General features: G+C 43.5%; 2 protein-coding genes across 2 annotated transcripts in view; one reads left to right on the top strand and one right to left on the bottom strand.

Annotated features, from left to right (window-relative positions):
* The window catches only part of PDIA6 (protein disulfide isomerase family A member 6), a 32148-nt gene extending 29918 nt beyond the window's left edge, over positions 1–2230 (top strand). Inside the window, exon 13 of the mRNA XM_014519067.2 lies at positions 414–2230. Within this exon, the coding sequence (XP_014374553.1) occupies positions 414–482 (69 nt within the window). The 3' untranslated portion in view covers positions 483–2230. The remainder of the gene's footprint in view (positions 1–413) is intronic.
* ATP6V1C2 (ATPase H+ transporting V1 subunit C2) overlaps positions 721–26637 on the bottom strand; it is a 26595-nt gene continuing 678 nt past the window's right edge. The window contains exons 2-13 of the mRNA XM_006021781.3: positions 25781–26003; positions 23700–23767; positions 19920–20005; positions 13024–13118; positions 10074–10165; positions 8226–8324; positions 6621–6689; positions 5522–5614; positions 4167–4260; positions 3768–3865; positions 3184–3313; positions 721–2562 (exon numbers count right to left, since the gene is read on the bottom strand). Of these exons, the coding sequence (XP_006021843.1) occupies positions 2467–2562; positions 3184–3313; positions 3768–3865; positions 4167–4260; positions 5522–5614; positions 6621–6689; positions 8226–8324; positions 10074–10165; positions 13024–13118; positions 19920–20005; positions 23700–23767; positions 25781–25909 (1149 nt within the window). The 5' untranslated portion in view covers positions 25910–26003 and the 3' untranslated portion in view covers positions 721–2466. The remainder of the gene's footprint in view (positions 2563–3183; positions 3314–3767; positions 3866–4166; positions 4261–5521; positions 5615–6620; positions 6690–8225; positions 8325–10073; positions 10166–13023; positions 13119–19919; positions 20006–23699; positions 23768–25780; positions 26004–26637) is intronic.

Here is a 26637-nt window from a genome sequence, read left to right as displayed (position 1 = left end):
TGGTGAATTTTTTTTTTTGGTTGAAGTTCAGTTACCAGAATTTTTTTTTTTAATGCTATTGGAGACAGCAGTGATGTGTGAGTGCCAATAAAATCTTGGCAGTGCTGCTGTAGGGAGCTTTTTGACTAGCTTGCACTGTTGAAATTTTCCAAGCACCCACCCCAAAAGATTCATTTTCTATTTCCTAGATAAGTTGAATGACTGCTTAGCACATGCTAAATTGCATTAAGTATCTTAGTCACGTGAGTTGACTCTTTTCCACTAAACTACCACTTGACCCTCTGTACTGCCAAACTTAAGCTTATTTTGGAAGACCTCTCTTGGCCTCAGCAAACCATTGACTTTTCAAGTCACTTGTCACAAAAGCATTACAAGTACACTGGTGTTTAAAAACTTGACTTACTGTTCCACAGCTTCCAGTTGAAGATGATATTGATCTCAGTGATGTGGATCTTGATGACTGGGAGAAAGACGAATTGTAAAATCTTTAAGTTTCTTGAGAGAGTTTGTGCAGCAGCTTGGTGGAACATGGTTCACAATCAGATGGATATTCCAGTGGCCTTTTCACAGAGAAGTAGCACTTGACCAGCTCTCTGCAACAGTGAACTGTACACATCGTGAGAAAACTGTGCAAAAATTCTATGAATTGTCATAACAGTAAACTTGATTGTATTCTGTGCAACACATTTTAAGGACAACGTGAATCTTTCTTTGGATGTCTTGGTTTTTATTTTGTTGATATGGTGTGTGCTGTTTGAATGTTTATCAGGGTCTGTTACTGTAACCAGTTTTAAATGCGACTTTCTTTCATTCAGATGGAACTTGATCAGTTTCTGTTTCGATTTAATGAATAAAACTAAATATTTTTGAGACACAGTGTTAGTTTTGTATGGAGAAACAAGGTGCAAATGATTAAAGCCATCCAGGTTCTGACGACTGTTGTAAAGTGAATAGAAAAGTGAAACAGTGCTATAAGGCATCTTAAATTATCCAAATGCTATATAATTTCAACAATTTTGGCCTAAGCCTAGTTGGACTAGATGTTTTAGTTTTAAATGTGCTTTCTAGTCTTCCTTTTCCTCCTATTCTCAGGGTTTTCAGCTTCTTGGAAACATGATCCTGCACGTTTGATCTTGTTATCTGCTACCAAGGAAGTAGAATCACCTTTTGACTGGTGATCTTCTTTGCAAGGAAAATGGAAGATGGGAAGATAAGTGCTACTGATTCACAAGTCTTTCCTGTGTTGGTTGTGAGCCAGCATCCCACTAGGTTGTGAGGGAGGAGTCAGTGGGCTGCCCTAGATGCTCTGCACAGGGGAAGACCTGAAGCTGATGCAGAATGATCTCTTCAGAGGAGTTGTGGTGTTAGTGTTCATCTTCCTGGCTGGATTTCAGCTTGGATAATTATGTTCTACCTTCTTTAAATTTCCTCTGCGTTTACCACTGGGTCAGGGTCTTAGTCTTCACTTCCCATCATACGTTGTTTAAAATAATGATTTTACCCCAAGGTTAGCCACATTTTGGGGTTGGGCACAGATTTTACTGTTTGTAAATTGAATATTGTAAAAGACCATAGGGGTGATTTAAAATGCTAAACAAACGTAACGTAATTGACATAAGAGAAATTACAGTAGTGTCTGCCAAAGTTATCCTGCAAGTCACCAGTCTACTTGCAAGAGAAGGAGATGCTGTAGCTGAAAGCTCCTTCTCCCACGGGTAAATTTTGTAAGATGATTCCAAACCCAGTCATGTCTATATGGTCTTGTGCTTTTTCTTACTGACGAGCTGAAAGGATACACTAGTCAACTGGTCCAAATCACAATAGTTATGAAAACATTCTTGTTTAGTCTCTTGTTTTAGACTTCAGATTTCCAGTGAACCATTAGTAATGATTAACTTGGTGTCGGCTACAATTTTCCAAGTCGCTTAGAAATGTAAATCATGTTTTTAAAAGTGACTTAGGCATTTAGGAGCCTTTTAAAAATGTCACTCATGCTTTTTACTCTTATTTTGAGGCTAAAAAACATGATTTCTTTACTCTTGCTGGGTTTCTATCATCTGGCACTAGTCATATTTCAAAAATTCTATCCTGTTACAAATCATGACTGTAGATTACTAGCTAATCCAGTAACTGCTAAGCTATTTTTAACTCTTTAAATTTATTTTAAATTTCCATAAAGATGATGTTTCCTCCTTTGTAACTAACAAAAATAAATACAACCATGACACTTCTTGTGAAGTCTGTTTTCTAACCCGAAGCATAAGAAACATTTTAAGTAATGAACACATTCTAAAACTGAATGGCTGGACAATTTTAAAGTACTATGCTACATATTAAGAATTTCTTACAAAATTATCCAATAAATGAAGTGTCTGCATTGTTTTTTGACTCAGTCACTTAAATATAGTCACTTTACTGAAACAACGGGGACTGGCTAATGAGTAAGTCAAGCTTGGTTTGATTGATTTAACTGTACTCTAGAAGACCGAGGTCAATCTTGAAATAAACATAGGGATAATATTCTTGATTGCTCAGCTGTAAGCCAGGAATATCCATGCCAGGCTGAAAAAGAAATAAAGTAATTTAAGAATGAGACAAACTATTGGGCTGTTTCAAGATATGATCAATTGTATTTTTACCTTTTTCAGTAAAGATCAGTGTACTCCTTATACTTGCTCTAATGTTCATGAGAAGTCATGTTTGGTTTTGACTGGATGCATTCCTAAGTATTTTAGAAAGTGTAACTTTTTTTTTTTAATTATAGTTCCCAACTGATCTTGCCCTTCCTGCCCTCCCCCTGGTTGTATGCTGTGCTTATTCATTAGGATATGTGTTTGGGTTTGGATGTTTTGCAAATTTTTGTTTTTAACGTAAAGGTTTAGGGAGAAACTAAGCCTCTTAATTCACAGGAAATGCAATAGTGGATTAAACTGGGGTTCATCTTGTTCAGTATCCCATCTTTGACCAAGGCCAGCACCACATGCTGTGGAGGAAGGTGCTTTTTTAGGCAGCTGTGGGACTGTGTCCCGACATTAGCCTCAAAGACCTCTGAAGCGCAAGGTATCATTTAATTAGGTCCTCAGACCTTGAGCACTTGTTGGGTGAAAGCAACACAAGCCTAGCAGACAGTTTTGTTCAGAACTAATGGCTGTAATCTCATGCCGTAGTAGAATGAAGACATACATCCATGATACTTGCTGCTGCTACTTCATCCAGGTGTTTGAAGACCGCATTTAGAACATCTCTCAGACGTTTTGAAGACTTCTTGTTGGGTTGCAGCAGCATTGCCTGGAAATTCACTGGTAGGCCATACCTGTAAATATGCAAAAGTACACTTACGCTCTGCAGGTGGGGTATTGGCTGCATATCTCTCCATGGACTTTTCCTCCTACCTTTCCAATCTTGTGTTGACCTATTTCCACCAGCTCACCCCTCTCCATCAGTGAGTCTTGTATTTCACTTGTCCTGCCTCCCTCATCAGCAAATTACCCTTTTACTTCTGAAGCTGAAAGTGGACTTCTCTTCCCAATACTGCATGCTTCATTTTAGCCTCCCTTGGAAATGCCCTTGCTTAACTTTTCCATCATTGTCAAGCATCAACTGTGTTTTTCTTTGCTACTGTCTGCATTTTCCCTATGCACATCTGAATTGCTAAAGCCAACTCTGTGAAGTGATAGTTCTTCCTTGAGATGAGTAGAAAATACTGAATGGAAGTAAATTGCATTTTGACTTCTACAGTGATCTGTTTTGTACATTTATTCACTTACCTCAGAACAGATTCAACAAAAACTCTTAAGGCTTTTATGTGAATCCAAGCCACAAATGCTTCACTGAAGTTCACTTTCAGCCAGCGCAATAGTGGACCCTATGGAAATAACATTATGTTTATTTCATTTCTTGTTTTGAAAATAGTGATGATGGTACTAAGGGTGAACCATGCACACTAGTGACTGCAATCTCACAGGGTAGGAAAGATCCCACCAGTGTGGGATGTGGGTAACCTTGCTGTGATTTGTCTTATATGCCATACTGTTAGAGCTTGGGCAAGTCTCTGTTTTGTCCTGTGTATAATGGAGATACTTCCGTACCTCAGAAGGTACTGGACATGTGGTGGTGGTGATTATTATAAAAGCCATGTCTGCATATTGTATTGATAAATTACTTACATATTGTTGTTTCTTGTCAGAAGCTAATTTCATCATTTCTTCCTTTTCACATTTCAGTTCTCTCTCATCAAAATAAAATTCTCGAACTATGAACCTTAAAACAGATTATATTGCATTGGCTATAGCTTGGCTGTGTCCCAGTGAATTAACATTTCATTTGTTCTGCTTCTAGCACTGGGGTTGGCAATTTGGGCTGGAGGGCCACTTAAGGCATTTTGGTGAGCTGTTATGGGCTGGGGGTACTGACCTGGTGCAGCAGAGGGGCTTTGATCCTATCTGGGGGTGCCAGAAAGAGTGGGTGGGGGGGTGGGGGGGCAGGACTTCCATGGGGACAAGCCCAGGACCCCTATGGGCAGTGCGCTCTTGGCTGGGTGGATGGGTTGGGCCTGCAGGCATATGGGGAGCAGCAGGTGGGCCAAGATTGTGGGGTGGTGACAGCAAAGGGCCAGGGCATAGGGCAGAGCTGCAATCCAGTCCCATGTCCCTGTGACAGGCGCTGGTTCCGCAGGCTGGGATGTGCGGGGGAGCGGGTCGTGGCTCTGCCTTGGGTCCTAGCCCCACTGTCCTCACTCCATGATCCCGGTCCCACCTCTGCCTGCCATCTGTCCTGTTCCTGAATGCTACTCCCCACCTGCCTGCAGCACTATTCTACCTGCTCAGCCAAGCACACCCCATTCCTGGGGTCCTGAACCAGTCTCCATGGAGACACTGCCCACCCACCTGCTGTCTGAGACCCTCTAACAGTGGGTGCAGGGCAGATGAGCTGGAGTGCCTGGACAGCAGGACTGAGTTCAGTGGTGGCACTGCCCCCCCACACCTAGGGGTAGCTGGACCAGCCACATGTGCCATGGCTCAGGCTGCCCCCACAGCTGTGTCAGGTGGGGCCCAAGAATCTGCCAAGGGCTGGATAGAATCCCTTAGACTGGATTCAGCTGTATTTTGCCCACCCCTGTTCTAACACGATAGGCATTCATTCTTGAATTGCCAACTATGTAACATGTACTGTGTTGAATGGTGCTGAGGCAAGGTGGAGTTGCATTGCTGTTGCAGGAATCCTAGATGTGCTGCTCTAGGTAAGCAGAAAGGGCAATTCCAGAACCACAGTTGTAGGCAGATGCTGGGCCACTCTAGGAATGTGTTGAGCTTTCCCGGTCTCTGTAGTATGGATGCTGCTGGCTAATGTAGAATCACCTTTTCCTGCTCCCTTGACTGAGGGCCAACAGCAGCATTAGAAATAAACAGTTTGTGTATTTAGCAGAATGCAAAAGTCACAGTTGTCCTTGCTTTTTGCTTCTTGGAGGACAGGAGCTCCCAATGTCCTTTTCCCCGCCCCAGTCACCCTGCAGATGCAGTACCTGTTTTCTCTAGCTTTGGCTTTGAAATCATCCATCACTTTTCTAAACAGGGTCACAGTGAAGAGTCCTCCTTCTGCATCCTCAGCGATCAATCTGCAGAAAGGAAACGCACTGCTTCAACCCAGCACGGAGAATGCCCGGTGCTTTCATTACCCCTGCTTTTGTTTACTTTCTCATTTGCAGAACTTAAGTGATCCCATGAACTCTTTTACAGCCTCCTACTGCAGCAACTGCAATTGGAGGCCAAATGTTCATTGATGGCACCTGGAGAAGGATGCAAGCCCTTCTATACCTCAACCCATCTAGGAAGCAGGGTTGGTTGAAGGCTGTGTTCTTTCTTTCTGTTTTTCTTTCACTGTCCTGTTTTTACTCCATTCCTCTTTCTTTCTGTCCATTTATTCTGAGACAGCAGCAAGCATTCCCTGTCTTTCCACATCCTTCCCTGTCTCCTCAGCTTTCTCCAGCTCCCACAAGTGACTCATCCCCTGGTCTTCCAGTTGATATTATCCCTAGGTCTTATCTGGTTCCTTGGTTAGCCATCCCTTCCCACTGTGATCCACACTTCTCTGCTGCTGACTACCCAGTGGGGTATTTCCTTCCTGGTAAGTGCAAAAGGGCAAGTGTTAAGTTGGCTTTGCTTTTATAAGGCATAGTTTTAAAGTTCATTTAACCCATTATGGGGAAAAATGGGGGGGGGGGAAAGATACCAGCACAACATCTGATATTTGGCTGTAAAAGAGTGAACTTGACCTAGATGATTATAACATGCTCCTCTCTTCACACTGTTAGTAGGCAAAGGAAATGGTTTGATGTGGTAGGTGTTGTCATAAAATAACTAAATCACTGACATTCAAAGGGGAAGGCAAGATTATTGGAAATCATTGGGTTTTTTTAAGCTTTTCCATTCTTCTGCTTTTTCCCACCACTGAGCACCTTTAATCAGGGATTGAAGTAGAAATGATGGAACTGACCAGATTGGAAATTTACATAGAGCCCTCCTGTTATGTGTATTTCCCTTCCCACAACCCAAGGATTAAGATGAAAACAGCACAGAGATCCTTGGAGTAAACAGGGTAGCTAGCTCAGGAACTTCACTCACTTTGTGGATCGAGGCACCACCATATCAGACAGGGATTCGTACGTTTTCTGCCACTGTGCGTAGTTTGACCTTTGGACAATACACAACAAAACACATCAAGTTGCTGAAAAGACAGATTTTTATATAGGGGAGTCTGTGACGGCCATGCTTGTGGCCACAGCACTCCCCAGGACCTTATGCAAACACTCCAGATCCTTGAGCAATTGTGATCAACCTGCCTGCCAGGTTTTCGCATTCTCCTCAAAAGCGGAGTTCCCTTTGCACCCTCATCCCAAATTCCTCCTTTGTCAAGGTCAGCCCAGCTTTGAGGTTTGTTTTTCTAAGGTAAAGCCAAACCTAATTTTAAAATCTGATATTCTTGTCCCCCAAAAATCAAGAAGCAAGAGCCATCATGAGATCTGGGACTTGCACTGAAAGATCTATGGTTATCTGGCTGGAGAAGAGAAGACTGAGGGGAGATTCAATAAGTCAAGTACCTGAAGGGCGATTATGAAGAAGATGCAATATACGTTTATTTGTGTCTGTAGGGGACAGAACTAGGAGCACTGACCTCAAAACTACAGCAGAAAAAAAATTAGTTGGAGATTAGAAGGAACTTTCTAACTATGAAAGCAGTCAAGCTTTGGAACAGACTACCTAGTGAGGTTATGGAGTCTCCATCCCTGGAAATTGTCCAGAGCAGGTTAGACAGACACTCAGCTGGGATGGTTTAGTTGGGGATAATCCTGTCTTAACCAGGAGGCTCATGAGGTCCCTTCCAGGCCTACTTTACTGGGAGCAGGGAGGAGATGGTTCCTAGATTTCCAGTGGGAGCTAACACTTTCTTCTAACCCTGGAAAGACCTGAGGAGGTAACAGACTAAACATTTACACCATTCTGTACACAAGGCTGTTGCAGGTCATTTCTAGACATTTATGCTATTTGTTAATCTAATTTTTTTGTCCCTCACTTTTTCAGCCCTGTCTACTTGGGAGTCATGATTTAAAAAAAAAATTCCCCACCAGGCAGAGAGAGACACACACAACCATGCACAAGCCAGAAATACAATAAAAATATTTTTACTCATAAAGACTTCCCTAAAAATAACTTTTCCATCAGATGTCTGTCATGGACAGAAAACATTAAATGTGAAGAGATAACCAAGGTTTTGTGGGCTCTTGTGTGAGAACTCAAACATTTACCAATCTTGAGTGATGCTGTCATTCCTATATGATTTTAGAATTGTGAGGGATTTCCTACATCCTGGAGTCCTATTCCCTGAAGTTGTAGGTGACTATAATCATATAATCCCTTTCATAAACCCATCAGACTCCTCCTAAAGTAAAATTTAATGAGCTTTTAACTGCTCCCACTGAGGAAATTGCTTCCAAATCTCACTTCTCTGGTGGCTGGAAATTAAAAAAATGTTTCTAACTTTAATTTATTCATGGGCTAATATAGTCTTTAGATTCAACAATCCTCCTTCCTCTGAAATGTTAACCCCTTGCTGGTGTATTTCCCTGATATAGTGAGCAGAGATCCAAACCAAAAATCTGAATCCAGAAGTTGGATGACTGCCTTCCTCAGCCCATGGTGCAACCATGCACTTACACTTGACTAGCTTACTTTGGAACTACGACGACAAGGGTGATGAGGTATTCAGAATTCAGCACAAAGTCATCTTTATGCACAATATCAGCTAATGTACGCGTCAACAGATTGCCCCTAGACCAAAGTAAAGAAAGAATCATTAGTGGAAACGTACATAGGTGACTGCAGCTCAATGCCATACAGAATCGCTCAATACTGTTATACACTGAAGACCTCCAGATAGGCAATGTCTAAAAAGGTAGAAAAGTAAGGAGGTTGCTTGTTTGTTTTAATTAAATAGTTAAATCTAGGGTGGGCTCAGTTCTATTGGCACCTAGCTGCCTTGCACTAGGACAATTTATTCCCCTTCCCATATGAGGATATACTATATTGGCATAACTATCCAGTGTTGTGCCTCTTAGACAAAGTACACTTAAAACACTACAACTTTTGAGTGTATGCAAGCCTATGCACAAAAGGGTCAGGACTCTGCTGTCAGCACATGCCATATGGTTAGGGGCTTTTACTGTTTATTGTTATTTGCATTACTGCTGTGTCTAAGAAACCCCATCATGGACCAGGACTTCACTGTGCTAGTTGCTGTGTGAACAAAAGACAAAAGATTATCCCCAGGTGACCAAGCTTACATTCTGCATGCAAGACAAGAGACAGCAGATGGATTCAGACAGATGGGACAGGGATAGGGATAACAAGCAGGTGCAGCAGTCAAAGCATATCAGTGACTTAATTACTGACCGGTGCCAAATCAAAAGGAAAGTTTTAAAGAAGGACCTGCATAATTGCTGGGTTAGTGGTGGGTAGTTTTAAGGCTTTTATTAAATCCTTCAGATGTTCTCTATGCCTTATTTAGTACCTATGGAAGGGCTGTTTCTGCCATATTACTTCATTGCCTTCAATTTCCCATGAGGTCAGGCAGGGGGGTGGGTGTCGGGGATCTGGGAAGAGGCCAATTCATCTGGACCATGTCCTAACTACTGAGCCAACAATGGGTGTCCTCTGCCTCAGGCACCAAGCACTCTTCTGGTAAGTAGGGCTTCAGGAGAGGAACCATGGGGAGATGAAGGTTTGACTCTTCATTTAAGCGGGGGGGGATGGAGATTAAACCTGAATCTCCCATGCCATAAGTGAATGCCCTAACTACACTGCTACTGGCTAAAGGTGGGGACAGTGGTGGCACCACAACATACCAGTATTTTGCCAGATGAAACTGCTCTGTGAGTCCAGACCTAAATTGTTCTGGATGACTCAAGCTGCATTTCTGGAGAATGCCATTAAAAATTTCACCCAGTTCTACAAAAAATGCACACATATAGGAGGCCTGGCATGATTAAAGAGCACAAATAAGTAAAGAGAGAAGTAGCTATATGTAATAAAGTTAGAGGGAGTGGAACTAGGAGTAAAGGGAGGACACGAGGAATTGGCAAAATACAAGCTGGAAATTCATGAGATGCAGACAGCTATATAAGAGTCACCTATTGCTTGGTACTTGTAAGCCAGACTGAATTCAGCACTACTGTAGGAAACAGCCCAGGGTTGTATAGGGCTGCAGTGGCTGGCTCAGTTGATCTTTTCCATGTATACTTTCTAATTCTGTAGGATCAGTTCAGAACAAACACAGTGACATTTGGTCCTGATGTTACCAAACAATTTTGTGGTGCAGCTTTTATAATGCAGCATTAGGAACTTTAGCCTCAGAAAAGAGAGGAGTCCCACTGGCCTGATTTTGTGGATGTGAACACCCCATCTTGTACCGAATTTAGCTGTACTGCTGGATGAGCAGCACATCTGAAAATCAGGCTAGTGGGATACATGCCAAAAAAAGCACAAGCACTCGACATACTGACAACCACGTGCTGTACATACACAGTCCTTTTCTCCAGGTTTTGCAAGTTCCCTTTAATGTTGTTGTAGACTTCTGCTCGGGACTTCAGGTCTGTCTCTATCTGTGTGATTTGCTAAACATAAAAGCAAAAATGCAACTGAAGTAAACAGGCTGTTTTCATTTGCAAAGCTAGCAGTATTGTAGTATAAACAGAAAAATGCAAGGAGCTGCACTGAAGGCTGATTTTGTTAGGTGGGAAAAAGTCTGGTCATGTTTCCAATGCAGTCTTTTATCAAGGCAAGAGAAATAAGAGTTATGAGGTTGCATGCATGTTGCTGAAGGATGCTGCCCTTGTAAAGAGGCAGGTCTTGCTGAATTTAAGGAAATAATTGTAGGAAAAGTGCCTGTCAACAAAGCGCACTGTTTCCATTCCTTCCTATCTCCTTGCCCTCTTCTATTGAAGGTGTTAGGTACTTACGTGGTCCCTCAAGCCAAAGAGGACTAGATGTGACCCCCTCCAAGGTCCATCAATATTGCTTCCTAGAGGCCTGACCCTGCATTCACTGACACCAGTGGCAAAGGTCCCATTGATTTCAGTGGAGCAGAAGCTGACACTGCTTGGAGGATGTATAACTGAACTAGGCAAAATTCCAGCCTGAAGGCACTGCCTCTTTAGCACTCCCCATGTCAGATTCACAAGGAGACAGCTCTAGATGCTATTCTCACCGCTTCACAACAATATTCATATTTGTGAAGCCATTTTAGAATTGATCCAAACTCATGAATGGCGCGTGCCCCCGGCAGCTGGTGGGGGGGCACGGTGGCGGCAGGAGTGGCTGGAGCCTGGCAGCAGTAAGCGGGGGAGCTCCCGCAGCCACCGCTGACACTGTCACCTGTGGGGGGGGGCAATGCCAACCAAGGGTCAGCGATCACCCGCAGCTGCTGCCAGCAGGGATTGCGGACCGTCCGCAGACACCGCCGACACTTTTTGCAGGGGGTGCACTGCCATGCTCAGGGGGTATACAGGTACCCACATGCAGCCCCAACACATTGTCCCTGTCCAAATTTATGGGCATTTCTCAAACTCCATCTTATCATTTACAATGAAAAGGGGGCTGGCTCTCAAATGACCTGTTGTACAGGGATGTAGTTATAACATAGGAAACAGAGGCAGGCAGCTGCAAGGAGTGGAGAATCTGGTTTAAAATGATTATGATTTAAAGCAGGGGTGGGCAGTTATTTGAGCCCAAAGACCACATGGGGAGTTTTGATGAGCGACAACTCACCAAAACTCCCTATGGAGCTGCAGGTGGGCAGGGTGCAGTGTTCAGGAGCAGGAGGGGCAGGCGAGGCCAGGATGATGGGGCCGGGTCATGGGGCAGTGACAGCGTGGGGCCAGGGCCCAGGCCACTCCCTGCAGTCCCTCCCTTCTTGGGAAAGTGTGGGGTGTATGTGGGGAAAGGTGTGAAGGGGTGTATGTATGTTGGGGGGAGGTGCCTGGGCACTTAGGGGCACTTACACACATGCAGGGAGGCCGCTCTGATGCGCTGTAAATCCAGTGTTTTGGAGCAGACTCGATTAATTGTGTATGCTGCGGCACAGAAATTAATATGCCCCAGCAGCCTTCAGCATCACATGTATCGGTGTCCCCGCACTGAAAAATAGCGGTGGGGCACTTTGAACTAAATCTCGTCGAACAAGCTTTAGTTCAGAGTGCCCCACCACCATTTTTTCAGTGTGGGAACACTGATACATGTGACGCCTGGGGGCTTTCAATTACTGCGGCTCACTAATTAAAGCGCCGCCCACCCCATTGCCCCCAAGAGCATGTCTATAAATGCCCTAGGTCTTGGGAGCACACCAGGGGTGAGGGAAGGAGGGTGGGGAGGAGGCAGGGGGCATGTGCAGCAGAGCTTATCTGGGTGATACAGTCCACAGCTGCCCCGGCAGCCTGCACTGCACTGCACTCCCACCAATGCCCACAGCCCGGCCCAGGCCAGTGCATGCAGCTTCCAGCAGGGCTGTTCCTGGTGCGGCTGCAGCCAGCGCATGGTGCTCCGTTCCTCCTTCCTGCCTCCAGCACTGCCTCCTGCTCCTGCCAGTGCCCCCTGCTTCTGCCACTGACCCTACATGGCATCTCTGTCCTGCACACCTCTACTTTTAGGAGGAGTGTCGGGGGCAGGACTGGGAAGGGCTGTGGCATGACCGGGCTCTCCTGCCTGTGTTAGGCTTACTATAAGATAACCCTAATGGAAACAAAAGTGCAATTTCTGCCACGGCCCTTCCCAGTCTGGCCGTGCACAAGGTGCTCAGGCCACTTTCACCTGGCACCAGCAGCAGTGGCAGCACCCCGACAGAGAACTATTGGGATAAGCTGAGGCAACACAACAGTCATTCCCAACTGGGGTGCTGCTCAGTTCAGAAACATTATGGAGGGGGGCCCTGAAATGAAAAACATTGAGTCACTGGTCCAGAGGCTCCACAAGGATTAGCTTATGTTGCCTTGGGGGCTATAGTTCTTTGAATAGCAGTTAGGCCCTACTTCTGTTAGTGTGTAGCTCCAGTGCTACAGGGTAATTAATTCAGCCAACTTGCAATGTATTTTGGATTACTGTAAAAACAAAGATACTGAAGGAAGCAATACAACAGTTTTCACATGGAGAATAATATGTTAATATATATTAAGAGCAAAATGTTATCGTGCAGAAGAACTATATCAAAATGTTCTAGGCAAATCTATTAAGTTATGTTGGCAACTTCCAATAACATAACTAGGTTTCATCATATACCACCAATCTTTAATTCTGAAAGAACTAAACTGTTTCATTATATAAGGTTTGCCTTTGGTTCTGACTCCTATTCACATTAGAGTCAATGGGAGCTTTGCCTTTGATGAGGAAAGACTCACAACTTGGCACCACTCTCAAAAACCAGGAAAGGATAATACTCCCCATTTGGATGCCTTGTAAGACATTTGTGAAGATGAGTTACCTTTGTTAATGCTTCGGCAATATTCTTCAATGGCTGCTTAATGGGATATTTGGCCATGTCCCATTCAAACCGCGTCAGATAACTAATTAGGTCAACTGAAAGGACATAAATAGAAAGGTTGAGAAATATGCTGAAAGTTTAGAGCTATTCTTCACTTGCAATCTAGACACTTAACAATGGAGATAGGTGCAAACCAGAATCCCAGGCCTGAATGGCCCCAGAGTTCTGATCCAGATCTGGACTTCCCAAACCCGGGAAAGGTTCAGAGATAGACCCTCATGTTTTATTAGATTTTTTGCTGAGCTGGCCCATCTTGCATTACTATTCAAGTCTCATTAAAGCAAATTGTTCTTAACAAATTAGCCACTGTTAAATTACTCGTCCATTTTCTGGCCCAAAACATATACAATAAGATAAGAATATGTTGATTAACCAACATAAGTGCTGATCATTAAATTACAGAACGACTCAAGTTTATAATCATGTCAGCAAGAATTATCACTGGGGTACTGACTGGAGTCAATGAAACTGCAATGTCCAGGGTCACTGAGAAGAATTTGATCCAGTTTGCTAATGATGCAGGTCACATAGTTACTCATTTCTGACTCAAATTCCTGCCTAGTCATATCTAAATAACAGCTAATTCAAAATTGAGCAAGGGGCTCTTCATTTGCCTTTCTAAGTGTACTCATCGCAAGCCTACACTCAGCTAATAGAAATAAAGCTGTATAATGTTTCTACAAAAGGATACATCAATCACAGTTTCCAAAGTTAGAACTTCAGGACAAATTGTTACGCATGCAGCCTCTCCCCCACTTCCCCTCCTAACACATGAGTCACACTACAAGTCAGTAACGGTAGCCACTGCTGATTCTCATGATGTGGAAGAAACTGACTTCTAGCGAGCAAACTGAGACTTATCAAGACGCACTGGTTATGAAACAGTTTTGTTTCCTGTCTGGTACCATCAGGGCTGCCCTGGGCATCAGGATGTGAAACCATCCTGACTAGTCCTTTCAATGCACTGGCAAATGCACTATATAATGTGTGAGATCTGTAATGAAAAGTTGCCCTATTGCTGTAGCAACAAGTTACAGTTCCTGCCCCCTCTTGTGACATTAAATCCACTCTCCAGTCTGCTGCTATCCTTTCCTTTGACTTCTCTCACCCCAGGGAAGAGTCAGTTTACCTTATTAAATTTCCTATGTGTGGAAAATCTTGTATTTGCAAATACAAGAAAGAATGCCTGGTCACTTATCAAGAGAAACCACATCACAAGAGGTAGAGAGCACTGGAGTGCGTGTCCCTTCTATTCCCACATAAGACAAAAAATAGGCCAGATAAAACAATATGAAAAGCCACCACAACGGAAACAGGGGACAAAATCCTGCCCTGTCTCTATGAGTGAGTAAGAATCAGTAAGATCCTGCACTGACGCAGGTGGAAGACAATGTTGGAGAGACCTTGGAGGGAGACCGCCTCCCCAGCCCTTGCACAGCTGCAGCAGCATTGTGCAGAGAGTGAGCAGATGGACCTAAGCACAGGAGCCACCACTAGAACACCTTACAGCACTGAGGTGGTGAAAAAGCACCTAGAACTACGCCATGAGTACAGCGGGCTCTGGGACCGGGCTGACCTCTGCACCAGGCTAGAACTGGCAGGCATGAAGCTTGTGAGGAGAACACTAATTCCATGCACTGTGTGAAGGTACACTGCAGTCCCACGGATGTCAATGAGCAGGTCTTTTAAGGATAGACATGGAACCAAACTCCAGGTTTGGCCTTCTCGGACATGTAGTTCCATGGAAATATCATGTGACTACAGCTCACCACAAGGTCTACTGGGAAAAGGTGCAGGACTATATAAGGCCCCCTTTGACTTGTTGTACAGGAAGTTTTGGAAAGAATTGGGACATGGTTGGGAAGAGGCCTGAGGAGAAAGGTGTTGGGAGATAAAAAAAATATAGCAGTGTTTTTGGGTGGAATAGGGAGTTGTTGCATGGTTAAAATCCAAGATTGGGTAGGAGCTTTGAATGCAAGGAGGCTTTGGCTCAGCTGGGGTAGGGTGCTCCTTGAAATAATGTGGAGACTCCTGTAAGCATAAGAAAGGGAGCTCAGAGAGGAAGGTATGGCCCAGAGGGAGAAATTGGATCGAGTGAAGTTAAACCTTGGAGAGAAAGTAAAATAAGCCATGAAGGAAAGCCGTAACTGGGCTGGAGATGTGGAGATTAGATTTTCATGTACTCCTTTTCCCTGGAAAGTGAAAACCCTCTGATTTGACTGAATCTACTAAAATCAGCCTAAAACTTGGAAGGAAATTGAAGAAGATGTGTCCCTCTGTTGGGGAAGTAAGATATCTACCCAAGTCCCTTTAGTATTTATTTCCCCCGATGCATTGAGAAAAGTGAGGTTTATTACAGAGGATGTACCCTACCTACATTTAACGATCAGGCAAGGCATACTTCAACACAACGTAGCGCTGCGTGCCACTAAGGAGATGTGGAGACTGCTAATGAATAAGCATGGAAGATAGCTTTTCTAAGCAGACTCACCAGACAGAGAGATCCAGGACACACAGTATATTGGGTTCAGGTAGTTTCTGCTTCTGAGCTCTTACCTCACATTACCTGTAAGTGAATATTAACACTAGCTTCTTTCTGTATTCTCTGATCTGCTGGCAAGGCCAGCCCTAAGTCTCCAATGCCTAACTCTCTTGTGCTGCTCTTTAGGGAGGTCTTTCTAAGCCTTAGCTTAGTCACCAGTTCACATTCAAACACCTCCAAACACTTACTTCTGCTATTTCATCCACAGGAGGAAGTAAACAGGCACACAGACTGAGCTGCCTTCCTGAGTAACTGCTGATCTGGGTGTTGTAGCTTGTGGGCTACATTCATATGCTGTGGAGAGGGTGATTTTTTTTGCTTAATGGATTCCACAGCAAGTGAAAGAAAGGTCCTATGGAATGTCTTGTTGTGGTAACTAACTTATAAGTCATTTTGAAGCAAGTGTAACTAATTGAAAGATGGACTCTGATTCAAGGTTTTCTGTGCCCCAAATGGCTCTCAGGATGGTTGGGGGAAAGATGGGAGGGCTTAAGCAGCTGAATAAGGAATCTGTTAAGGAGTCCTAGTTTTATCCTTCTTCAGCCTGATGTTGTTTGTAAGAAGAAAGAGGTAAACACTGGTAGGCATTGGTATGCTGTGTGTGTGAACTGCTAATAATTTTTATGTAACTACTTTGATCATATGGCTTTTAACCTCTCCTCTATTGCAACTAGAACTTGGAAATCCTATACATGTCTTCAGAAGCATTTGCTCTAACTTAGAGTTGATCCTATCCATATATATGTCTTTTTATTTTATTCACACTAATCCAGGCAAAATGTAAGTATTGAACAGTTGTGCACAACTGAAGGTGGTATAGTTGCTGATTTGGAACCTGGCTTGACAATACAGGGAGGTACTATTCCCCAAATCCCTTGCTGGAGCTCTAGCACTGAGGCAATTCAGTCAGTCCATCTGTATGCCTTTTCTTTGTGTGACTCTCTTGCAAGAACTAAACTGAAAATGCAGCACCCAGCCAATTAATCCAACTGTGGTGGAGTTAATAGGCCACATACTGCTCATTCCTGAGCTTCAAAGCATTAGAGTGTCTGTAAAGCTCTTGTTTGAGGTTCTTCTCTACTGCAAAAGCCTTGACTCAGTGCAGTGCGCCTGACTACCCAGCGCAGCTCAACCTTCTCTGTTGAGTACCAGATGTTGGCAGAACAGTCCTCATAATGAATCCAGAGGCAAGGACTTGATCTAGGGGGATCTTTTTAATTCAAAGAATGAACACACTTGAGGAAATTGCTGCTAGCAATTACAACTATTTGCATTACGTTAATGCTCCATGGCATCAGTTAGCTCAGTGGGGGCCAACCTTTTTGGTACGCATGCCACAAAGTACCCTGCCTGAGTGTCACTTGGATCCCCTTTTCCTGCCTCATCTGCTGCTTTGCTTTCTGCTCCCTGCCCCCTCTGCTGCATGCTATACACAGAGGCTACCTGTGTTACTTGTGACAGGCATGCCATGTGATGGGTTGGCTGCCCCTTCAAGTTAGGCAGTATAGAGGGTCCCTATTGTGTTGGCAGTCATATGAACATTGGAAAAAAGACCCTATCTGCGTGAAAGTGCATAGAAGCCATGCTGCCATGCGTTGATTTGTTTGGCAGGGAGGGGAGGTCTGAAGCACAGAAACTTCTAGAGTGGCAGTTAGTCACGAATTACTTACTTGGCTGTATTTTAAATGTTTGCCCTACACACTGTTCAATTCTGCAGAATGCTCATGTATTTCCACCCCTGACTTATCCCTTATTGTCTATATTCATTTTGAACTAACTGTGCTACAGAGACTATTTTATAAAGCCGAGGTAACTTAACTGAATTCAGAGTTGGAGTCACCTTGGATTAACCCTGCCATTAAACTGAAAATAAAACTTGGCCTAAATGCTCTAGGAAAGTTTCAAGGCCTATGTAGTTGGTAGGGTTCTGCTGCAGGAATTAAGCTTCCAGCTGTTGTGGTGTATTTCCAGTCAGACAGACATATACTTTTGCTTCTTATAAAAGACGCATCCCATGTGAGCCCAACTAAGCAGCTACTGTGGCTGTTTCATGGTATTCCATCCTGATCCCACACACACATCAAGCTAAACAGGTATCCTGTTCCTGCATTTCATCATCACCAAGTTGGATGGCCCTCTTCAGCTGAGATCAGTGAGCTTGCATGAGTGTAACTGAAAAGTGAATTTTGCCTAATATGGGCTGGTTGTCTGAAAAATGAAAGTAGGAGGCAGGTACTTATATCTTATCACCTTGGCAAAATCTATTTTCAGCTGTAAATTGGAGGTAAGGATGTTCGGTGTTCTGAAACTTGGTTAGCTGATGTCTTTAAAACAAGACACTGTAGTGTGTTAGGATAACTCAAGGATTCCTGGCTAGGATGATCTAGTTGGGGATGGCTCTGTTTTGAGCAGGGGGGTGAGCTAGATGACCTCCTGAGGTCCCTTCCAACTTAGAACCTATGGTTCTACGAAGTGGACTGAAAGGATTCCATCTCGTAGGATACAATAGTCTTTGAAAGGCTGAAACTTTCATACCCTTGGTTCATTTACCTGAACTACCTTGATTATTGAAACATAAGTATTGGTAGTACATTGCATAGCCAATTAATTCCTGCATCCTTTTGTTTGCATGCAGAGCTATTAGAAGTGAAGGGAAATGGGAAAAGGCAAAAAAGAAAGGAGAAAAAAGGGTTAAATATGTTGTTATCTAAGTCATAGGGATATCGTGATCAAGCTACGAGGTTGTTACTTGAGAAATCATCGTAACCTGATCACTGTATCTCTACAACCAGACCAAGATGCATCTCTAGCTCTACCAAGCACAAATGCATGCTTGCAAAAAACACAGCAACCGTCAGTACTCAACATACTCTTTAGACATTTCATTTTATCCTTCAACCCTGAAACATAATAAATAGGATTAAAATTCCCACTCATCACATGCAGATCTTTTTACATGAAAAGGAGAAAACTCCACCATGTACTTACAGAGTTTGGAAGCAAACACTATCTTTTGACTGTTTACAAACTGCTTGCGTGTGTGAGTTGGAGGGAGTGGAGGGAGATGTGGATGGGGAATATGGGACCTATATATAGTGTTCAACTACTAAATGTTCCTCTGCTATGTAAGGGCTAAAAACCTGTGATAGCACACATGTTACTTGGCTTTGCTCTGTATTTCCCGGACCCCTAAAATGAAAGAAAAATATTCTACTGGAAAGGAGGACTGTGTCAGAAGCTCCTAAATCTTAATTCCATTTCTGACAGAGTCCTTGTGAGATCTTGGCATGATATGTAACTTTACTTTCTCCTTCTGTCAAATGTGAACATTCTTTACAAAGGTGCACAGAGGATTAATCATTTACTCTGTAAGTATTTTGATAATTAAAAACACTTGAAGTGCTAATGGCTGCTATCAATCTAAAAAAATAGGAGCCTGAAAAATATGTATTTAATTCCAACTACCAGTTCTAGAATATGGATAAGCAGGTACCTAATTACATTACCACTGAAGTAGAGCTACTGTGTATCAGTGAACTATTTGTAACTGCGTGGCACTCTGGTATTGCCGTGTGTCTGAGGATTTTGAGCAAGATGCTCACCCACAACATTTCATTGAAGAAAATAAAAGGGAAGCCTGGCATTCTGTGCTCTCACTCTGGAGAAACTGCTTGGCTAACATCATTTGGCCAGTTGAAATTTGAGCTGCCTCTGTAGGAGGAGGCCTGGCCCTCTTCCTGGGGTCTCTTGACTATATATTAACAAACTTTATAGAAGCAGGACATTGGCTGCCGTGGTCCCCCTGCTTCACATGGGGCAGGTTAGGGTGTTATGTCTTCTGTTGTCAAGGTTGATGGTAGTTTCTCTAAGAGTTTAGATTATGGATTGTAGAGGATGGTTTGGATAGGGATGCTCCTGCCTAAGGCAGGGGGATGGACTCTATGACTTCTGGAGGTCCCCTCCAGACCAACTTCTAGGTTATATAAGTAATAGAAATAATAGAGAAGTGCAGTGTTCCAGTCCTGCTGGAATAGGGATCACAACACCTCCGTTCTCCCTATTCTCATCTAAGAATAGCGCTTTCCCAAAATGAAAAATTGGTGTTGGACAATGAAGGGAGCTGGTGAAAGTGACAACTGCAAGAAGGTTCTGCAAACTTTGGTGTAAGCAGGCTTAGGCCCTAGAGCTGTTTTTTCTAAACCAGTATCAGTGAGGGTTAGCCCTTCCAAAATGGAGGTGTCTCAGGCCTGCTTGTCCACAGTGAAGACAGAAAGTGTCTGTACATATCACCTACCTCCACTGGCCAGAAGATTTTCCTGGACTTTATCTTTGGAGTCCTCCATAACATCTCCTATATACTGTGCAATTTTCTTTATTATGCTTAGAAGTGAAAGAAAAAGCTGGGTTAGTGGTGAGACTCTAAGTGAAGATTAAAATATTTTCCTTAATAGAGAGCTACTCAAACAAAATACTTGTGAAGCAAGGCCCTTTAATTTGTAATTAAAAACAATAATAATAGACTGATAGCACGTTACTTGACTACACTGCTTATTTTATACACGCTGAATTCAGTAATACACTCCAGGCCACAGCACTTCTCCATGGGAATGTTGCTATTGACTTCCGCAATATTAGGAATTAGCTTGCTGTGCATATGTAACATCCTCAAAAACACTTACATCCACACAAATTTAAGTGCAACATTTCAAGGATGGTCAAAGAAGATTTAGCAAATAATCCCAGAAAAACTGGTTGAAATTAATGTGCGTAACTGTGCCAGCCTGCAAGGGAAAAGCCATGGTTTCCCATGTTTTTCTCCTTTAAAAAGCAATCCATTTTTAAAGTTTGCTTGTGATTCTTTCATATATTCTTGTGACCCACTTTTGGGTCGTGACCCAGGAGTTGAGAAATGCTGGATGAGATGACCTCCTGAAGTCCCTTCCGATCCTAATTTTCTGATTCTATGATCTGGGCCTTAGGCCTGTTTGCTCCTCATCTCTACGTCTGTGAAATGGGGATACTAACCCCACCCCTCAGATTGTTGAGGACCCATACTGCGGTAATGGCTGCGGCGTGAGATATCGGATGCACCTACACGTGACACTACGTCGCCGTAGTGACACTCTACAGTAGCGATGTTCCCAACCCCAGGTCGCGATGCAAATGGTCGCGGGGGCAATGCCGGCAGCGCCGCACACAAAAGATGAGCACCCCATGCCAAGAGCTCCTTCAGGCCACTGTTGCACTCCACTCCCAGAAGTGGGTCTCAGAAAAAAAATGTTGGAAACCACTGTTCTACCGGGACATAGTGTCCATGGGTATCTACATGTGTCCAGCAGCTACTCTGCCTTAGTGGCACACTCCCCCATTATAGCATGCTGCTATGGCAAAGTAGCTATTAAAAATAACTGTGCGCTGCATGTACGGCACAGTACGGGCAGTTACTGTGCCATGCTTTAGTACTTTCAAAAGGAAATACTAAAGCACAGCGCCGTAACAACATTGCCATAAGGCAATATTTAGATGTGTCCATAGAGTAATAGGAATAAGAACCAATGAGCTATAGGTTTGTAAAATAATCTCCTTAAAAGATACCACAAGGTTGAAAGAAGTAAGTGCACTGCATGTGAAAGTGGCTGTAATATCCACACCCACAGAAAAAGACCTGTTGCTAAACGTGTAGGCAAAGCCATACCTACACATTACCAGCAGTTAGTAGCTAGGCAGGCCCACAATATCCTAATGGAAGAGCTAGGGCTGTGGTACTGGGAAGTGAGCTGCGGGGCCCTCCCTTTCACATGCAGAAAGAAAACCACAGTGTGAGGAGGGAGGTGGGGGTGAGGTGAAGGGACAGGGTCAGGATCAAGGTCAGGTAACAGTTTTGGCAGAGGCTGAGCTCTCTCAACACCCACTGAAATCAGTGGAGATAAGGTGCTGAACACCTTGCAAGTTCTGACCTCGCAGAGTGGTCTACAGAGCCAAAATGCTGCTGAAGCTCTTTGTAAGGATATAAATTGGGAATGAAGAGTAAGAAATCTTCAAAAAGCCCAACCTGCCCCTCAGCCACCTGGAAAAACACTGTCTACCTATGTAAATAAGTAATAAAAGTATGGGGAAAACAAGAGATCCTGAAAACTCTCACCCTTTCTCTGCTGTCCTAGTGAGAGGCAGTGCAGACAGGTTTGTACTGCCTGACTTCACCAGCCCGTCTTGCATTTAGCTACGGGCAGGTCAGCAAGTAGCTGTTTCCGTGGAACAGGAATGCAGTTGCTGCATTCATTTGCATAGCCTGTTGCTAATAACCTTCTGTACATTATTTAGTTCAACTGTGGCATGCATGTGTGTTATATTAACCCTTGGAGCACAAAGTCAGCTCTCAAATAAACAAACACTTTAGGGACTAGCTATATAGTAGAAAACAGGTAGGTTTTTTTGTTTTATTTTTTAAACCCTTTCCTAAGCGATAAATCCTTATCCAATAGGATAGGTTGGGTAAGGATGATCCTGACTTTGGCAAAGGGTTGGACTAGATGACTTATGGAGGTCATCTAGTCCAACCCCTGGGTCAGATGAGTCTGACACCCCTGCTCTTAGGGGTTTGATCCTGCTTTGGCAGACTAGTATATTTGCAAGCAGCTCCTATAATTTACAGTGGAAATTCTGCACTCAGGTCCAACTGCTGGATAGAATCCCCACAGGTACCAAGTCAGTCAGCCTTAGGAAACTTGTGAAGAAGAGGGATATAGCCAACATGTGCTTGTGCTGCCAGCACCGTAACTATAAACAATGAGTGTTGTCAAACAGAGGAACAAAGAGCACCTAGGAGAATGTCAGGCTGGCTCAGCACATGAAGTCTTGCCCTGTGCTGCAGAACTTCTTGTAACATCTATTTCCATTCTGTTCTTTCCCCTATGCAGACTTCTGTGCACAGAGGTGGCATCCAGCAATAGGATCACTCTTAGAGTCTGATCCTAGAGTAGGGTCCCAGTGAAATCATCACACATACTTATGCAAGTAAGGCAGCTGACAGACATTCATTTGAAGGAGTGCTGGGATGTGATCCCCAATCACAACAATTGTGCTTTCTACTATGCAACCCATGCATGGCAAGATTCTGGGACTGGGGATCAGACCAAAATCACACCTTATTGCCAGTGCAGGGGGGGTCTGGTATGGTTGGCCCTGCACTGGCAAGTTGAAAACTGGGTGCCCGACAATTTGCTGATTGCCAGCCGGTAGGGACTGCACCATGGCCAGTTGGAGACCCCAGTACAATCCACCCTACCACACCCTCAATTTAAGGCATGATGGAAACCAGCCACAAAAATGTTACACATTTTATGGTTTATTTCCCATCTTATTGCACCACCAATTACCTGAACGTGTGGCCAAGTTACTCTTTAAGGCATGATTAACAGGTTAATCGCATCTTAAACGTCACATCTGCCAGAGGCCTCAGTGTTGCCTGCTGGAGCAAGTAAGGGGTTGAGGATCTGGCTTGCAGGGAGTTGAGGCCTATGCACAGGAGAACTCAAACTTATCCTGATGACTCCTCTTACATGGGAAGGACAGTCTTATGGGGAGATCCTTTATGGGGGACAATTGAAATAAAGAAAACTCTGGTCTTCTTTCATTCTGAAAACTTTGCTGCATTCACTGGGATTCCTGTTGTGGGTTTTTTGTTTTGTTTTTTGTTTTAAATTAAAAATAATCCTATTTTCTCTGAAGGAACCTCTGTTCAGAAATGCTGCCCCCATCAGAGTTACATTTCAAACAAAGAAAACAATGACAACAAATCCCACAACTCTGCCTGTGGCCTCACTCCTCCTCTCCTGCTCTTATTCAAACAGATTTGCCACTGACTTAATTTAGTTTGTTACTGAAGGAATGAAGACTCCAGCTCTTTATTTGTAGTTTAGACTAGAGACACAAGGGTTAAACCAAACCTGCCCACTTCAGTTGCGTTCTAGACCAGACTTACACAAAGTCAGAGGTAGGTTAACACAAGGACACTGTGACCTGTCAAAACAATGTCGGTTTCTCATTTGTGTGTAGTAAATAAGATCTATTTTACCTTTCAGCAAAGCTATCAAGTTTTCCCAACTCATCAGAGAGACCAACAAGAGCATCCAATGTCCCCACCTGGGCAAAAGACCATAAATAAGTTAAATGTTCACAAGCCCGTTCTTTAAGAATATAGACTTCTCATTAGCAATTATAAAGCCAACAGACCTGGTAGAATTTAATTCTCTTAATGGAAAATAGCAGCAGTTCCTTTTCTAAGGTTTGGAAATAAAAAGAGTCTGGTCTGATAAAAGGAAAGATTATGCATATTAGTCTCATAATCAGGCACTGATGACCTCCTTTTCATTTTGTGTTCCTGGATCATCATATAACATCACCTAATCATTAATTAATCAAAGACTGTGTGGTATGAAGCGTGAAAAAGAAACACAATCACAACAGACATGCTGAAGTACACAAATGCTTTGTCTGTGTTCTTTGTTGTTACTGAAGAATGCGCATGTCACTAAGGACATCCTCCAAGCCAAGTTCTCCTTTTTGTGTGACCTGGCACTACAGTCATAATCCTGTGCTTGTGATATCACAGTCTGTTCCTGAATTTTTCACAGTCATGTCTCTGATTGCCATAATGGATTCTGTGCAGAGTCATACTAAAAAGAAGGGCTGTAGTTGCAGAACAATTTTGCTGTAGCATGATACCTTCAGGGACATAAATTCAGTCCTTGCTCCAGACCGATGCTGAAGGCTACATCTCCTGGGGCATCTAGCTATACAGGGGCCCCTGGTCATTTAGACTGGGAAGTCTTAAGAAACTGGACATGGTGCCAGTCCTGTGACTCCCCTTATGCATCACTGGCTACAGGAATGGGCCTAGCAGGCTTAGATAAATTTTTGGACAGCTCGAAAGAGAAAGATGGTTTGGGGGGAAAAGAAGCAAATTCTACATAGTGTAATTAGCAAAATATAAAGTAGTAGAAGTAAAAGAGCCAATAGAAGTTGTAAGTGGGTACCTCCCTTGAAGCCAAAGGAGCTCCTCTGACTTACACCAGCTGAAGGCAAGCTGAAGGTACAAATCCATATTTAGTTCATGTGCACATACCCTACGATAGCTTCTCCAGTCTGAAAGGCCCATGTTAAAACACAGTATGGCATACCATAGCTCCCAGGATACATTCAGTCTAACAACCAGAAGGCCAGATTCTCATTTATTACATCTGCACGAATCTAAAAGTCTGTTTGTAGCTGGTTAATAGGCCCTTCAGAGCAGCGGTTCTCAATGATCTTAGACTTGAAGCACTTAGAAACTGCTAGCTCTTATGTTTTCACTTGCTTTTTTGACTATAGAAAAAATAATAGAGCATTTTTTCTTTAAAAAAGACCTCATAATAAAGACTACAACAGGTCATAATTTTTTTAACACTATGGATTCTTATTTTAAATCTCTGGGTTTCTCTTATGAATCATGCCACAACACCCTTGTTGAAAAATCACTGCTCTGAGTTAAGTCCAGATCCTTCATGTACTGAGCATATTCCACTCTCTAACATCCTGAAGGACTGACTAACTCTTGTATAGCTCCATTGACTTCCATGGTGTGGCTCTGGATTTTCACCAGGATGAAAATAAAGCTCACTTTAAAAAAAATAAGGATGAAAAATAAGAAAGAAGACTAAGAATCATAAACACATTCTTCCTCGTGTTTATCTCTCTAGTTATGTTACTTATTATCCTACATGAATGTGTACACCCTGGTACGTCACTTCTCATTTCTTAAGCAGCAACAGGTCTGAGACATTTTCCTTCATTAAGAGCCTTACAGGCACTCTCCTGCATTCTCATCAACCTAAGTACTCCATTTGCATAACGTGATCCTATTGTGTGTCCTGATCTACTACCCTGAAGATCCTGGCTAAGACAGATCAACTAGCAGGCACACAATTTGAATTGGCTAGCCACAGCCCTGGCACACATGTCCTAGAGCCACATTGTACAGGCAAACTCATAAGGTTCACTCTCAAATTAATCTGAAGTGCCTTCCCTGCATAGGCTTCTCCTAGAATACTCTCATAGCAGTCTTCCTGTTTCAGGTCACTGCACCACCCAGCCCCCATCTTCCCTTTCTGCTTTTACCTTTAGGTCTGGGATAATGAATTTGCTGTTGCTGGACAGGTTGGCCTTAGATGTCACTGTGGTTATCCGCTCCCACGCCTGCAAATTGGCTTTATCTCCTGGTGCAGAAATTAGCCAGAACTCCGACATGATTCTTGACCTTCCCTTCACTCTTGATCACAAACAGCGCGAGAGAAGCAAAGGGCACTGTGAAATGCACTTCTCTCTGGGACCTCTGAAAAGGCTACAATGAAGAACAGAAGGTCCACAGACTTTTTAAACCAGGAGAGAGTGAGTCACTCCTCAGCTGAAGGCTTACACGGAACATGACCTTCTCTTGAATGTCATGAAAAGGCTGCAGCCGGTTCCTCCTCCTTCAGGAGTGTTTTATCCAGTGTCTGGGGAGGAGACTTCCCTAGAAATTAAGCCTCATGAGCAGAATTTAAGGCATCTATTGTAGTCAGTAGTGAAACTCATTGAATTCAGTAGGGGAGGCAGCGTGCGGACTTTGGGGGTTTACAAAGCATCCAAGTACAAATATGTCCTTTTGTTTAGCTCTAAAATAGTCGGGGAAAGTGGTCATGCATGAAATTATAGAGAAGTAGGGCTAGAAGGGACCTCAAGACGTCATTTAGTCCAACCCCCTGCCTGAGGCAGGAAAGGTCTTGGGTCCCAAAGGGGATAGAGCCTCTGATGCCATGCACTAACCAACTGAGCGAAGGGAAAACAACCCCTTTTAGGGACGGTCAGGCCAGCCGCTTTCCCCTTTCCTTAATTATGTTACTTGCAAAATTTCTCTGCAGAGGAGCAGCCACCCCAAAGTTCCCCAAACCACAGTTTAAGCAGGATGATGCTAAGAAGTCAATAATAAATACATG

The sequence above is a fragment of the Alligator sinensis genome, unplaced genomic scaffold (genome assembly GCF_000455745.1).
Source record: "Alligator sinensis unplaced genomic scaffold, ASM45574v1 scaffold678_1, whole genome shotgun sequence".
Taxonomy (NCBI): domain Eukaryota; kingdom Metazoa; phylum Chordata; order Crocodylia; family Alligatoridae; genus Alligator; species Alligator sinensis.
The sequence above is the reverse complement of the archived record's forward strand: the minus strand, read 5'-3'. Positions and strand labels throughout refer to the sequence as shown.